Source organism: Puntigrus tetrazona, chromosome 7 (genome assembly GCF_018831695.1).
Source record: "Puntigrus tetrazona isolate hp1 chromosome 7, ASM1883169v1, whole genome shotgun sequence".
NCBI classification, from domain to species: domain Eukaryota; kingdom Metazoa; phylum Chordata; class Actinopteri; order Cypriniformes; family Cyprinidae; genus Puntigrus; species Puntigrus tetrazona.
Window position 1 is genome coordinate 33,574,064 of NC_056705.1, and position 17,322 is coordinate 33,591,385.

The following is a 17,322-nucleotide window of genomic DNA, read 5'->3' on the forward strand; positions in this document are numbered from 1 at the left end:
GAGCACCTGGTCCACATGGACCACCTGGCCCTATGGTGAGTTAAAAATGCACAGCTGAAATGGTGTAAAATAGTAACACTTTTTTACTTTTTTACTATTTTTTTCTTTCAAGCATAAAACAGTGTGGTTTATTGGTGTTAATATATTGCATTACATTAGGAATAATGCACATTTAGCCAGTTATCTCAGAAAAAAATGTCACATGATCACTGCAATTGGCAAGATCACCAGAGAGTGCCTCAACACTAGAGGTGAGAAAGGAGAGATTGAACTCAATCACTAGACTTTTAGACTTTTAATCTTGTCTTCTAGCCTTAGCAATAGGCAGACAGGAAAATGTACTTCCTGAAAGCAGCCGATTGTGATACAACCACCTCAACGGAGATGCCAAAAAATTGGTATGTGAAAGTGGAGCATTAAGAAGAAAGTCCTTGTCCTTTCCTTCCCACTGGCAATTAGGTTGATCACTGCCATTGAACACCCAACGGCAGCAGTGGTTTGCTGCATAATACGTAATTTCAGTTTTGATTGAAAATGAGTTATTTTTGGAACATTCAGGAAGTTTAAAAAACCCAAGAGAAACCAAGGCAGAACACTGTATTCCACCTGTTACTGATCTTTCCCTTTGTTTGGCATGCCATAAATGAGTTATGGCATTCTGCCTTTGTTTAGCCTCTGATAGCAGACTAACGCAGTTAATAACTAAGTTATCAGCAAGAGAGAGAGAGAAAGAGAAGAGAAAGAGAGAGATCATGTGAATTACTTCTGCAAGTCTGTGCGTCTCTCAAAAGTGTTTGGCTAAAGTCTTTAACTTTACTAATAGTGAAACGTTTAGTTCAATTTCTTCTCTAACGACACCATTGTTAACTCAATTATTTTTAAGTTACGGCTAAAGTTGTCAGGGTAGTACTTTATTTTTGTTTGTGTACTACCCTGGAACATACATGTTGTAACATAATGTACTTACCTGAAGTGTATGTACATGGTAACAAATAAAAAATATGGCTGTACTTAATAGCAGTACATGCATGGTAATTAGTTTGTACATATATTGTTCGTAAGTGTGTGTAATAACACAGAACCTGATTTTGCTGAGTTCGACGTGTTCTTGGATCAACATCTTTGTTGACCCTGGAACAACATTGAGATTAGCCAATCAGATTTGAAGAACCAGTTGTTTTTGTGACGTTTAGGCAATCAGTGTTTGGTGATTGTACAGCAGTGTCATTAATCTATTATTTCCTCTGATTTTAGGCATTAATCATGGGTAAGGTTAGGTTTAGATGTGATATTATCAAGATTACATTTTTCGATTAAAATGTTCCAGGGTCAACAAAATATGATGACTCAGGAACACATAGAACTCAGCAATATTACATTGCAAGACACATTAAATCATGTGCAAACAACCTATTCTTCTGAGCCTTCAATGACCAAAATTTATTCAAGCAATCTTTTATACCCAACTAAGACATCACAGGATATTTGGTCCAATGGGATTGGAGTTTTTTCACACATGTTTCAGACACATACTATTGGCTGAAGAGATATTTTGCTCAAATGGCATGTTTTTTTCCTTTTTTTTAAGTTTGATTGTGTTTGTATGTAAATGTTATTTAATTATCAATACGATTTGTTATGCCAGTGAATTTCTGTTTGGTGAAAATCTGACAACGAAGTTTAAAGTAAAGTAAAGATATTATTAATGCTGTGTTGTGTTGCAGGGTCCTCATGGATTCCCTGGGCCAAAGGTACATAATTACAGGATGAAGCATATCTGTGTTATTGTTAATATCAATGACGTAATCCCAACTTTCGTATGGAATACTGACATGTTGTGTTTAAGACATGCTGCAAACTTGCCATCAAATCACCATTTTCAAAGTTATTAGTTAAGCAGTGTCGTTCTGTACATACAGAATGATGCGAGACTTGCAGCAGGTCTTTTTCAGCACTTAAACTCACACTGTTTGTACTCCTGTATCAAAAGTATCTTAGTCTCATTGTAGACTATCAGGTACAATTTATTCAGGAGGATTTAAACCTGTGCTAATTGCCTAGAATTCAAAAGACAAGATCGTTGCCTCCTTAGTAAATGTTACCCAGCATTTCCTGAACTGTCCTCTGCCACTCCTCTCCACTTAGGGGGAACCTGGGTTGCATGGTCTCAAGGGACTGCGAGGGGAACCTGGGCATAAGGGGGACAGAGGACCCCTGGGTCTCCCCGTAAGTACACAACAACCATGCAGCCTGGGATCTTCATATTTCATCCCCACTTATTTTGACTCAACATCATCTAACCATTACCAAATTCACAATTTTCCATTTGTGTGTTTTAATTGTTGTGACTCATGCAGTCAGCCAAGCCTGCTTTGTGTGCTGGATAAATGTCCATTTGTTGGTGTTTGTTACACAGATGTTGACAGTTTTGTTTTTTTGTCAGAGTGACTGTTCATCATGTACTAATATCATTTTTCAAACCTCCACTCATACTTCCGTAAATGCACAGGGAGCATCTGGCTTGGACGGCAAGCCAGGACCCAGGGTGAGTCTAAAGTGGCCACGTTTCACCCCGCCACGCACCATCCTATATCTTAAAGATACAGAAATGTGTCACGTGACAGACACATTTATGGTGAAGGGGGAATGTGGTTAGACTCTTTGGTAATGTTTCATTAATGTTAAGCTCTCTGCGACTGTAAGAGATTAAACAACAACAGGAGATGCTCTGTCTTTCTACTGCTGAGTTTGACATTAACACAGCTATAACACTGACTCATCCATTAACATGCTGTTTATCATGTATGCTCCTCCGTGTATTTATTTGAGACTTGCATGACCAATTACTGCAGATAGTTTGGAGATTAACATAGAAAGCAGAATCTTAAAAAATATATAAATAAATAAATAAAAGCTTATGGTAGCCTGATTTTCCTCATCAACTGTGTTGACACAAGTTTTTATGAAAGCACAAAACTTTATACACTTCTTTATTGACAGGGTATGGACGGACCAATTGGGACACCTGGTCCAGCAGGTCCAAAGGGAGATAGAGTAAGGTTTATTATATTTGGTATTCATTTTTATTTGATTTTCTTATGTTAAAGGGTGTATGGTAATGCTATACACTAGATTTGTTTATATAAAAGGTGCTGTTCAATGTACCTGTCACAGGGTGAGAAGGGTGATGTGGGTGATCCTGGACCTAGAGGGCCATATGGGTTACCTGTAAGTATTAAAGAATTATTCATTATTTGGCCATTTAATACTAGTCACATTATTCAGTATTGTAGTTCCAGAAAACATTTAGCTTTCTGGTAACACCGATAGTCCACTTTAGACATTCTACTAACTTTGTGATAGAAGTGAAGCAGTCATTAGAGTATTAGAAAACCGTCCGCTTAATATTTTCCACATCATGTCCACATCATGCAATATACTGACTAAGAGACATTTTGCAAGTATATATAACTTATTCTACTAACCCTATCAGTCTACTCTGAGAATTGGTAGACTACTGGTTGCAAATTAATGAGAATTAGTTACTTATAGTTAGTAGAATGTCTTATATTGATATCAAAATAATGTGTAACCTGCTTTTTTTCTTTCTTTTTTGAAGGGAGCTGCTGGAACACCTGGAATGGATGTGAGTCGTCACTCATTTACCACTTGCGTGTTGACTCTTACTGTCACCCGGGTTGCTTCCTGCAACTGCTCTGCCCTCTAGTAGCTGCCAGCAATATCTATGAAGATCTTTACCCCTGAACTGATGAGTATCCAGGCATTTGTAATTACCTGAAGTTGTATTTTTGCAGGGGTTACCAGGCTTAAAGGGAGACAAGGGCAACATGGGGGAAAGAGGAGAAAAGGTGATTGTGACATAGATGTTGTGAAACAGGGAATGAAACTTTCACCCTCTCTACTGATTAGATCTGATGTCAATGGACATTTACAAAGCAGTTTAGGCACAAAGCCTTTATATAGACCGAATGCGGGCCATGGAGTTGAAGATCAGTGTGAAGACCTTACATTTAAGGATTCTCTTCTACAATAGCAATTAGCAATCACAATTTAGAGTTGTGGGAAAAAGTTTATGAACTCTTTGATTTTCTAAAAACAATATTCATGCAGTTTAAACTGATCTTTACTGACGATCAGATTAAACAAAAGACAAACATGGTTTCCTTATACATACAATAATTAAGGGTGATCTAAGAGTGTTACACATTTCCCCTTCCTACACTATGCACTTTCACGTTTTAGTAAACTGTGTTTGTCTATTGCTGTGGTTTAATTCACATTAATTGTTTATAAGGAAAAAAATAACAAATCTGGTCAAAGGGTTCACATATTTTTTACTCCAACTGTAGTTGTATAAATATTTGTCTGTCATCATTCAGAGTTTCATTACTAACATAGCATTTTACCATTCCATAATCATTAAAGCCCCCAAAAAAATCATTCTTTTTGTTTAGTTTATTGTCAAGTGAAAATACTTATAACAATGATTCTCGCTCCAGCAAGAAATACAGAGTAAGTCCATTGACAACAGGCTCTTGCTTTTGTAACGGCCCTGTATTGGCTTCCTCTCTTGCATGATTCCTTTCATTTCACCTGCCTGTTTCATAGACTTACACTGTGCCACTATGTTCAGTTTTTAATGTCACAGAATGTGCCACTGCAATATGTAGTAAGCAGGAAATGTAAGCCCATTTCAAGTGTTTTAAAAGTCTGAAGCTAACACAATTATGCAATTGTTTAATTAAACTAAACATCATTTAAACTAAAAAATCATTTTAAAAAAATTATCTAGTTTTATGCAGTAGATGTATTAGCATGGCACTTGAAATTTTTGTTTGGTAATGTTCTAAATTATGTAATAAGAAAGGATCGTCCTTCCACTTTCCACTTTTCAGTATTTTTAAAAATATTTAACACGAAGCAGATTTCCCAGACCTTTGATAAACATGAATGAAATAGTGGGTACGTTATAAATACTTATATACTTATGTATACTTAATAAAATAAACATCTGTAAGGTTTATGCGGGTGTTAAAATATTATCTTTAAAATGCAGTATCCTAACAAAGGGAGGATTCTTTTTTTTTTTAATTTGTATGTAGGACTGGGTGATAAAACTTAACGATAATTATCGAGCGATATATTTCCTTGATACGGCAATGAGTGTTCGATGTAATGTTTATGGCGCATGAGGATGGTTCGCCACAATTTACCATAGATTTACTACAGTAACAATAACTGCACCATGGTATTGAGTCAAAAATGTAGGCGTTCATGTCCAATTTTATTATATTATTAATATAGACGTGTATTAAATGTATTATAGATAAGCAATGGAATATAATTACAGGATATTTGTGATTAATCTATAGCGTTTAATGCGTTTATACTAAATGTATTGAGGTGCTACATTTGTGGTTTTAACTGTGATTATCTATCTCATCTAAGACTAAATGTATGATACTATGGAAGACCAGTAGTTTAAAAACATCTTTAGAATTTTACAGATATTACCGATTTTTATAATGAACATAAATCTGAATCTGTATCCCAACTAAAGCTGCTATCAAATGTGTATTTCTAAGAGACGAAAATATGTTATGTTATTGATATTATTTTAGGCAACACAAACCCGTTTGTAATTTGAAACAGTATCACTCAGCATATGCAGAACATCATGGTTTGACCGTAGTTTAAAACCACAGCTAATGTCTGGTTTTTTACATTTTCCACAATTAAGCAAAGATCTGTCTCTAATCTTGACAGAAAGAAAGAAATGGACATTTATCGTGATAATGATCGAAATCGACTGATATGGAAAAAAAATACTGAAATCATTTTTTGGCCATATCGCCCAGCCCTATTAGGATGTTTTTTTTTTCTTCTTTTTTTCTTCTTCTTCTTTTCCTAAATCAGTTGCACTGCATTTACCTCAGTGCTAAGTTTAAGTTTATAAGTTTATCCTAAATATAGTCTCAAATAGCCAGATCTTCAAATGAGGCGCCACGTAGGATTTAATCAATCTTTACTTTATACATACATAATACATACAGAAATCATGTGCATACAAACCTTCAGCATGTACATGTATACTACTGGATGGTTTTATATATATATATATATATATATATATATGTATATATATATATATGTATATATATGTATACATACTTGTAAATCAGCTATCATTTCCCACTGATTTTAGGAAGATAAGTCTATATTTTTGGACAGTACAGCGGCCTACGACATCCATACCAATACATTTTATGTTAGTTATGAATGCATATGCACTTGTGAATAATTTGCATGCATATAAACTTGACACATGCATACACCTATAGACACTCGCTTATACATATGAACTCGATCCATACATATACAGTACACCTACACCACCACATGCTCACACATACATATAAATAACAACAACATGTATATATATTGAACATCCTGTAGCAAACATGTAGTACTTTGTGTGTACTACATATATAATACATATATGTGTAATACATATGCACATGTTTTATGTATGTATTGATAAGCAAAGTTTGATTTAAATCCTACGTGGTGCATCATACTTCAGACTGATGGCTAAGGCCCTCCCATGATGTCACATGACCGAAAGGTAAAGCAGCCAATCACATTTTGTTTTGTGCTGCATCATACCTGTGCATAAAACTATTGGATGGATTCTATGCTGCAAACTTTTCACAATATTTTACATACTTTTGAAAATCTAGCAACATAAGAGGCTTTGGCATTACGGCATCTTCGTTTCAGGCGGAACGTTAGAAGGTGACACATGTCTCCTGAAATCCTAAATAATTCAACCAATCCGTTGACGGCCTCAAAACTGATGGAAGTGTTTCCAGCTAACTGTGCCGTATACATCAGACGCTTCAGCCCACAATCCGTGACGCATAACCTTAATATAATATAACCTTCATAATATATTAAATATAATATATTAAATTAAAAGTTCCCTTCATAGGTTCACTCGATTCTGCATCAAAATCCATAGAAATAGAAACACTCAAGGCACTGTATGCTTCTTAAAGACGCAGGTTGTCAAAATCAGTTCCTGAAGGGCAGCAGTTTAGTTCCAACCTTAATTAAATTTCCGTTTTGACCCCTTATAGTAGGTGTCAATTTATTTATTTTATTTTATTTCTTTTACATTTTTACAGCCTGTGATAAACGTTTTTTTGCATTGAAATTTTATGCTTCAGCACCCAGCTTGGATCTCATCTCTTATCTTATCAGTTAGGAAGTGTATACCTAATTTCTCATGCTTGAGCAGTTCTCAGTGGTACATCTGATTGTGTGCACTGTGAAGACTTAAATAATTTGATGATTTGCTCCTGGCTCAGTTGTTGTGGTAGTCGTGGTACCTTGTATGATTGATCTAACCAAAGCAAAGGAGCTGATCTTTGCAGGTCTAGGGTTAGATCTAGGGTTTGGAGAGCCCTATAGCAATCAGGGTAAAGCTGGCCAGATCCAGTCCAGCAGGGATGCAGTTTAAACTGAATCAGCTCTTTCTGGCTTGTTATACTTTGCCTCCATTCTTTCCAGATCAAGATCTTGTCATTAGAGACTCTCAGTTCAAGTCAGTAATCGGAAATAAGGAATACTACTTCTGACTTCAGCACCATCATAGATTTAGTGGAGCAGGGGTATCGCAATGCCAGCAGAAATGTTTGCTGCCTATTTCTTACCATCATCACCCTCTTAATAACATTGTGACCTGTCTTACACATCATTTTAAAACGTTGATGCTTACAGAGAAGCATATATTATAATGAAGATTTGACAAGGAAGTTGGTTTATCACAATAGATTTTATTTTGATTTACTTGGATCATGTTGGGGACAAAGTTTAAATTAATTCTGAGTGATTGCTTTTGGCCTAGTCTTAGCCCCTCATGCATTTACAAAGGCTCAATTGCAACTTAAGGGCATCCGTGTGTTGAACCTTAGAGATGATGTAGAGCAGTCAAAAGACTTGCATGTCAGCAATAAAAATAATTCCATAAGATAATGAAAGATGCCTCACTAGTAGAGTGAAATCTACAAAGGTCGTCCAGTGTGAAAGGCTGCAACTCTCATTGCTCATTACATTTGCTGCATAAATCCATAAACAGGATGAGTTTGCCTTTACTTTTATTAAATTAAATACTGTATATGGTATAGGGTTTCTATAGCAATAGCTACAGACAGGTTGATTGAACATATGAAAGGAATATGTAAACTGTATGTATCAGTTATATATGTAACCCTGGTTCCCTGAATAGAGAACAAGACTCTGCGTGAGTTCTGCTTCATGCTTTATTTGCTTTATATTGCTTCATTTGATGCATCTAAAGTCTAAGGAATGATTCTGTAGGCACATCCTTATGAAGCTCTGGTGACATAGGGGTGCTTCAGACACAGCTTTTGCTCTTTATTATGGAAACCAGGGTTACATGCCTAAACAAATATTAGGTGCTTTATTTCTAGCTTGTCTTTTCTCCAGAATACTTTGCTTTCTGTCGCTTTCCTTAAAATATGTGTCTGCATGCAGCATGACCATTTCATCACATTGGTTTTGATGTTAAAAATCAATCTATCATGGATTCATTTTTCTTTAACTGTCATCATTTAAGATTCAAAATAAGTCTCTTGGAATGTCAAAGCTGAACTGTTATAACCAGACTATGTATAATATTTAATTCATGCATAATGTTTAATATACTGTTATAACCAAGATGTGGAAAATGAGGAAGTTTTGCTTTTCTGATTTTGTCACAGCCTGATGCAGATACAGTTTTTCTGTTTGTGTGGTTTGTTGGGGGTGGGCTTTTGGGGTGTTTCCTGCTTCTCTTTCTCTTCCCTTGTGCCCTGTAAGACTACTATCAGTCTTGTTCCCTTTATCTTTAATTGACTGTCTATCATTTAGTGTATTCCTATCTGATATTCCCATCTAACTTCCTGTTTTTAAAAACCTCCCTTTCCCTTCTAGCAACACTTTTAAGTAATATATATATATATATATATATATATATATATATATATATATATATATATATATATATATATATATATATATATATATATAAATAAACATTATATTAAATGTTTCAATGTTTTAATTCACTTATGCATTAAATTCCTTATATTGTGACAACTCAGTTTTGGAAAGAAGAATTTTGCCAATATATTTTGTTGCCGTAACGGTGCACAAAGTATTCTTTTTCCTGATTAAAAAAACCCAAAATTTCCTTTGGAAAATGTTTAAATTAAAGTTCAAGACTCCAGTCATGCCTAATTCAAGTCACCTTATTTTTGGCACTTTATGGAGTGTTTAAAAACGAAACTTAGTAATGCAACAGTGTGCTTATTTAGTAGAGTTCAGCTTAATAACTGCTATGTGATATAGGCTCAAGATCATTGAGCGTCGAGATTAGACAATGGATGATTGGTAGAAAGTGGCCTGGTCTGACGAATCAAGATTCCTGGTGCATCCCGTCTATGGCCGAGCACAGATATGGTGATAAACAACAGCAGATGTGCCACCTCGATGCACTGCTGGGCAGACACAGGCCTGTGGTCACAATTACTGACACCTGTCAGGTATCTGAACATTAATGCAGACCAATGCATCCATTCACGGCAACCTTGTTCCTTGCGGTAATGGTTGTTACACAAAGGATAATGCCCTCAAAGATGCACTGCCAGACTCATCAAGAAGTGATTTGAGGAGCATGATATTGAATATTGAATTGAATTGAAGTATCAGCAATTAAGTATCATGCTCCTCAAACCACTTCTTGATGAGTCTGGCAGTGCAACACGGGGCATTATCCTTTTTGACCTCCAAACTCACATGACACTGACCCATTCGAAAAGCCGGTTAATGCAACATCAACACCACCTTGCCATGTACATGAACTGAAGAACCTGTTGTTGAAATTTTGGTACTATGTATCCCGGAAGACTTTTCACCACCTTAATGAATAGTTTAAGCTGATCTCCTATTGAGATACATGACATATTTGGCACTTTGACATAATTGGCACAATTTGTTAAATAAATCATGACCTCTACTAAATTGATTAAATAGTGAATAGAGCATATTGATGAGCTATTCATGATGCAGTAACGCTACTTGTTAATGTAACTAATATAATATATTAGTTATATTATACAACCAATATAATATAAACAATTAGGCTACTATGTGCACCTTTAAATACAGCTAAAAAAATACATATACACTTACTGGTCTCAAAACACTATATAAAACTTCTCTGGTTAGGCATATTCTTCCACTGACCAAGCTATTGTGTCCACAGGGGGAGAAGGGAAAGAAGGGCAAAAAGGGGCCTAAGGGGGAGAAAGGAGAACAGGGTGCCCCTGGATTAGATGCACCCTGCCCACTGGTATGTCCCAGCTGAGAGCTGGAAAACTGAAGAAAGCGGAGCCTAAAGAGAAGAGTAGTCCTGTGGTCAAAATCGCAATCCACCTTATCCTTGATATCTGAAATATCTGCTTGTTTTTCAAAAAAAGAAAAGAAAACAACATTCATTTAAAACGGGAGCCTACTGGAAAAAAACAAGCCTGATGGACAAAAGCCAGGACAAATTGGTTAAAACACTGGTCATATCAAGAAACAGTGGTTTGCTAAGAAAACACTGGACCGCTCTTCTCTGCCCCAGTGCCGTGCTCTCTCGCCTGGAGGCCGGAAGGGCGCTTGCAGCCTCTATCCTAGTAACACTCCCAGTTCCATTTCTATGACACAGGGTTTCCGGGGCTTTAAGGGTGAAAAGGGCGAACCAGGTCAGCCTGGCCTGGATGGGCTGGATGCCCCGTGCCAATTGGTACAGTATCCTCTTTTCCTACCTCTCCTGTGCATGCTGCCAGCTGATCACCCACATCGCTGAGCACCTCTCATGCATGCTTATGGTCAAAAAGCCTCCATTTTCCTGCTTAATGTAGGTTATCCCATAGCCTTTTATGTTTAACACATGTACTGCATGTACTGTCTGCTTTCTATTAGTAAAGTCACACGGCATTTTAACACAAATTTCCCATCTGTATCTTAGCATCAGTCGCAGTAATTTATTCCCTTATTGTTTAATACAACCTTTGTATGCTATATATACTATCCACTTACCATCCTGTGGTCACATAAAGCTGCATTAACTGCTCACTAGCACCTGTATTAGCATTTTAGTGAATTTCCTACCTTCTGGTATAGCATTTAATCTTATTCTAGTTTTACTAAGTGAAAAAATTAAACACTTTCTGCTAATTGAATAGTATTTGCTCTCCTAAAATGAAATAACCAGTACTACTTACCCTTGGTTCCCTTAAATAATCCATTTTGTGTCAAACCACTCCTGAGACATTATTTAGTGTCAGCATGAGTCGCTCTTTCCCCCAGCCTTTTCCCCTTCTTCTTTCCCTCTCATATCTGTTCCAATTGGGCACCCAATCCTATGGAAGAGAAGAAATTATGAAGAAATCTTCAAGCCATATCCTGAATCACATTGTTTAAAGACTTCAGTTAACTATTTGACTGTGTCATTTTGCATACATGAATGAATGATTGTTATTAAACTAGAACATTAGGGCATGCATGTTTTAAAGTACATATGCAATATAAACCTCATTTTGGTAAAACTGTGAATGATAATTTGCATGAATCTTTAATCGCTTGTTTTTCTTGTGGTTGATCAAAGACTAAGTGTTTTTTAAGTGTTTAAGTGTCCAATCCTTAATTGCTGTATTTCTGAATTAGATAACATGCTTCTCAATCTATTAGACCTTTTTGTTTCTTCTATGTTTTTGTTGTTTTTTGTTGTTGTTGTTGTTTTTTTTAAGTATTGTGTAGTTTTGTCTTTGCGTGGCACCATCACAGTCTCACAAATACATTAGTTATTTTCAGCACATCATGGCTAGCCACTTTGGGGTTTCAGCATGGTTAAACAATACATTGAAAGCCTGCTTAACTAAAAACATCTATATATAAATATAATATTTACATACTGTTAATATACAGTATTTCTGGTTACTTTTTTCTCCACTATAGGGTCCAGATGGACTCCCAATGCCTGGATGTTGGCAGAAGGTAAGAACATCCTCAAAAATCCTTTAAATATTCTTGTTGGGTATCAATTCCATACCTTTCTCGACAACATTAAATATTATATATATATATATATATATATATATATATATATATATATATATATATACACACACAGTGGTGGCCTAAATTTTTAGAACACGTGACAGATCTGAAAATACTCACCTTTTGTTGATGATTTTTATTTCATGTTTCCCCTCAGTGTGAATATATTTCCTGATAACTAAAGCCAAAAGCTTTCCTTTGAATGTACAATTGGTCTGTCCAGTTTATTTTTCAACTCACCACTAATTTTCTCAATGGGGTTGAGGTCCAGACTTTGAGGCCGCTAGTCCATCATTTTCATCGTTCTCCTACAGATTTCTTCCATTGCAGGTAGTTCTGGCAAGAGTAGAAGAATGATTAAGGTCATTGTCCTCATGGAAAAGAAATTCAAGCCCAATGAAATGACTCCCTGTTGGTACACCATGCCTCACCAGAAGTTGCAGTACACTTTATCCATGATGCCATCAGTTTTAGTTACCTGTTCCTGAAGCTGAAATGGCACCCACACCATAATACTACACCTCTCTGTGTTTATATCTCTCCTCTACCCCCATTGAACATATGAACATACACTCTTCACTTGTTGTTCAAACTTGGCTTCATCAGCTCAAAACACTTTATACCAATTTTCCTTTGTCCAATTCTTATATTCTTTTGTGAAATTTTCATGTAGTAATTGTTTCTTTGCTGTTACACCAATACTACTTCTTTTTCCAATGAGCAGTTCTTGAAGACAAATTTACATGCTTGATTTTTGGTTCAATTGAACTGCATTCATTCTAATTGATGAATCTGAATGCAGTGTTTATGTGAACGCTAAATAAAGTTGTATGGTCTACGGATTGGCACAAGAAAGGTAATCAATGGTGGCTGAAGGTTTCTTGCATGTTCTGTCTTTTTAATGCGCAGTTATCTTGGTTATTAGACAGAGGTAATACATTAGACAGCTACTCCTATGCTCACTCAATGAAGCAACCATTGCTATAGCTATAAGCTGACCAACATTACTTTCCCTGATAGTTTTGGTGTGTTCATGTTGTGGTTTCTCCATGCACAGAGGTTTAGCTCATCCTATTTATGTTGGTCAAACAACATCCAGTTGACCTAAACAGAAATGTACTATAAGCCCTTGTTATTTAAGTACACTTGAACCAAAACCAAGTGTTAGCTGGATCCCTAAAGATATATTTGGCATCGGGCTCACCAGATGTATCTTCTCTCTTGGATCTATATCACCTTCTAGTTTACTTCTTGTAAGATTGACACCATTGTACTACACAGAGACAATTCAAATGATAGCAGACATGACTGTGAATATCACTTGCATTCATGTAGAACATTATATTATACCATTAATCATTCTGATTGAGCTGAATGAAAGAAAGGTTGGGTGAGGGGAAGGAAGGGGATGAGACAGACTAATTCATAGGGGTGAAAAACGTTTTTCTAAACAGATATGTCTTTGAATACACTTTGTCTCAGAAAAAGTGTCTGAGGTTCTATAATTCTTACAAAGTGATTGGATCGATGCACACATTTATATGTCACAAGCTTCAAATGTAATGAGGGCACTAAGGCAGTGTTAGAATCCATTTGCAGGGTTTACTCAACAAACGAGAGACAAGAATAAGAAACAGGTAATGGGTCAGGAACAAGGCAGTCAGGTTCAGTTACCAAGTTAGAGGGGGAAATCTGTTGGCGTGGTAGATTAGCAGGCAATGGGTCGAGCTATCAATTGTATTAGAAAAGGAATAAACTACTCCTTCAGTCTGATCTAAAATTCATTCTGATTGAGCTCAGTCGGATTGATTAGGGTGTTTAGATTAAGGCTTTTCGGTTGAGCCATCAATCCAATTACAAATGGATTATTTGGTTGCATGTAAACGTAGTGACTGTTGCTCTATTAGTCATTGGTTACATTTACATGCAACCAAATAATCGGTTTTTAATTTAATTGACGAGCAGTTCATCATTTTGAATGAAGTGCTGTATGAATGCGTGTCCATGTCATTCTAAAAAAACTGTGTAGTAGAGTGGTTATTATGTGCAAACAGTGAGAAGCTCTATATTTGTGCAGTGTCTGTATATAAAAAAATCTGTTAATAATTTTTATTTTTTTTGTGACATACAAACACGCATCAACCTGATTACTTTTATTTAGTGTTTATGCAAACAGTACATTGATTCATCAATCACAATGAATTTATTCAATTGAACCAAAAAGTATGCTTGTAAACATAGCCATTTTGTTAAACATATCTATCTCATCACAGAGTTCTCATGACGTCTTACTTTGGACGATCATTTTTACATGCTTCACATGGCTGTGTGAAAGTTTCTTTTTCATACCTCTCCACTTTTGGTTCTGGTGAGAATTGGCATCACTTTACAGCATTGAAAAAGTTAGCTCCTTCTTTACTATTCCCATGTTGAAAGATCAACATGTTCTTCAAGACTACTTCTAGAGGCTTTGAATTTATACCAGTTCGTGGTATGGACAATGGCTTAATGAGCAGAATAGTACGTTAAAAAGAATCGCACCGCTATGCCCCAAGACTCTTGCATCACCATCAATTAAACCACAATCTCACCAGACAATGATTACACAAGTAATTTAGTTTCTTCTGTGAAGGAACATGATTGTGTGACACTGACAGTGAAATAGGCCTAGTTTGAGAAATGAGCTAAATCTCCTTATAATGGCTTTAGTATATGGTGTATAGAGCATAGTGAAGACTTTGTTGATATTTTATTTGTTTTATGGGTATTGTAATTTCCAATTCAACAAAAAACCGCTGAGACCTTTTAAATAAGTCAAGTGTTCTTTTACTTTGGGCCACGACTGTAATCAATACACTGGTAGCTCACATCCTTTGGCCTTTGAAACTCTTCCTTTTTATATTAAAACATACATGTCTTTGTGTTTTCTTTGCAGTGATCGGTCTAACACAAAACGCATGGAGTTTGTAAATAAGGCTTCAGTTTTTTTTTTTTTTTTTTTCGGGAAATGAACATCATGAAGTTTTCACGTAGTTGCTCCTGTCATTTCAGTGTGCTTACGGCAACGTGTGTTACATTCACATAAGCACTGTGGATTTTAAGGTCTTGACCAATAAGAGACCATTCACAAGGGTGTTTTTCGCCCCATTTGCATGGCCCAGAATGAGAGTGACACCAAACAGACTAACAGGGTTAACTGAAAAGAAGAAGGAGGAGGCGACTGAGGGATCTGCTTTGGGTCTTGAACGAGATCTGTGCGTGTTCACACCAATGCATACTACCATCTTAAAAGACTAAAGATCTTAGTACGTTCAAACCAGCCCGTACTACCAGCTTAAAAGACTAAAGACTCCATCCAGACGCCCTCAAACAAGCATGTACATATCACTGTGTAGTGTGGCTTCTGCAGATCACTAACTACCTGTCAGTCTTTGTTGATATGTGCTGCTCTAAAGGGGGTTAATTTTTCTCTTTTTTTCACTTTGTGAAGGGTGTCACTCCTTGGCTGGTGGCTTGAGAAAGTAAGAATTGTGATTGATTGCCGGATTTCTTTATTGCACAGAGGTCAGTGCGGCAACTGGCCCTCCTGCACCTCGGTGTCGCTGTTGTGTAACTCTCACCTTGTGGTGAGAGCGACAGCCTAAAGATTCAAATTACGGAAATAACAGGACACAAGATGCATCCACCATTTTTGGCCGCTCGAGAGTAAGCAGGCAACTGAGATCTTTATTACGGAATGGTGTATGTGATGCATGGAATGCTGCGACCTTCATCCCTCCATCTGCAACCCTTTCTTTGTTCACTCTTCAGTGGGGTTCTTTTCGTAGCAGTGAGCTACACGGTCTGATCTACTGAAAACAGCAGGATGCCATCTCTTTCGTTACCACTTTTGCTTGTTTTTTTTTTATTTACTCATTTTGTATGTTGTAGTCTTTTGTTACTCCTTCCTTTTCGGAAATAGCTACTTCTCTGCGCTATGGGTTGTAAATATGACATTTTAATGCATTGTTTTGCAGCTATTTTAAGGTTAAAATGATGTTTATGTATTTTTAGAGCTAAAAGTTTTACATTCTTAAAGACGTTCGACGCATATTTTGCAACAAATGGGACATACAGCGGTTGTGTGGTATTGCTATTCTCAGTAACCATAACAACAGCAGTGTAAAGCAATCAGTATTAATAAGCATTGAATACAGTGTTAATGTACAGTACAAGGTGCATGATGTTGACATCAGTCATCAAAAGCCTTAATCCTAAATCAGCAGTGATTATCATTAACCGGCACTGCTACATTCCAGAGTGCAAAATTGCATCATTTTGTTCATTTTATTTTTTTACAGCTTTAAAGCCATTCTGAGCATTAGTTTGAACTTTATTGCTTCAGACACAATAGATACATTAAAACAGTATGATCACAGCACTGCTGATGCTATAATGTGTTTTCTGGCTGGAGGTGGCAGGATTATGGTGTCGATTTTCTCAACCTCTAATGGGCATTTAAGATCATAAGAAAAGTAGTTTTGTATGTACTGAATTTAATAGTTATTCATAAGAAAGGGTAAGTGATTTTTTTCTTTTTACCCTTAACTGCTACTTTATGTATAGTTATACTGTATGTATAGTTTTATTCTTAAAATAGGAAACTGATTTATTAACAGGCATTCCTCATAATATGAAAGTGGAAAGACCTTTTGTTGTATTTCATGCTCAGACATATTATTATGTGACGATTATGGTATTTTTTGTTTCTTGAACATAAGTTTCCTAACTATGTTTTAGCTGTATCTTAACTGTATTTTTTATTTTGTTTTGTATGTCTTTGTTGCACTAACAGTTCGTTATATATATATATATATATATATATATATATATATATATATATATATATATATATATATATATATATAAATAAAATATACATAACTAAACACCAATTCAGATTACACAAATTTAGTAAAATATTGACTGGAAAATTTAAAGGAGATGCTTCAGGTTTTTCATTAAATGTAGATTAATATGTGTATAGAGGAATATGGACGTGTAGTTATTATTATTTTCTTTTCATTTGTTTAAAGTGCAATTATTTCTTGTTATGTATTGATGTAATGTTCAGAGTACAGAAATGAAAAT

The 17,322-nt window shown here is 35.9% G+C and overlaps 1 protein-coding gene across 4 annotated transcripts; it reads left to right on the top strand.

Moving 5' to 3' along the window:
- Nucleotides 1-5: 5 nt before the first annotated feature.
- LOC122348763 (collagen alpha-1(XXV) chain-like) lies at nt 6-15,265 on the top strand. Of its 4 annotated transcripts, none has more exons than XM_043244612.1 (11): nt 6-35; nt 1,725-1,751; nt 2,146-2,226; nt 2,510-2,545; nt 3,001-3,054; nt 3,150-3,228; nt 3,620-3,646; nt 3,816-3,869; nt 10,799-10,876; nt 12,091-12,129; nt 15,128-15,265. In XM_043244612.1, the coding sequence occupies exons 1-11, from the start codon at nt 16-18 to the stop codon at nt 15,128-15,130; spliced, it is 498 nt and encodes a 165-aa protein (XP_043100547.1). In that variant the 5' UTR covers nt 6-15; the 3' UTR covers nt 15,131-15,265. The 4 variants fall into 4 exon arrangements, with proteins under 4 accessions (XP_043100547.1, XP_043100546.1, XP_043100549.1 ...); XM_043244611.1 differs by lacking the exon at nt 3,816-3,869 and adding an exon at nt 10,352-10,438; XM_043244614.1 differs by lacking the exon at nt 10,799-10,876.
- The last annotated feature ends 2,057 nt before the right edge of the window (nt 15,266-17,322 follow it).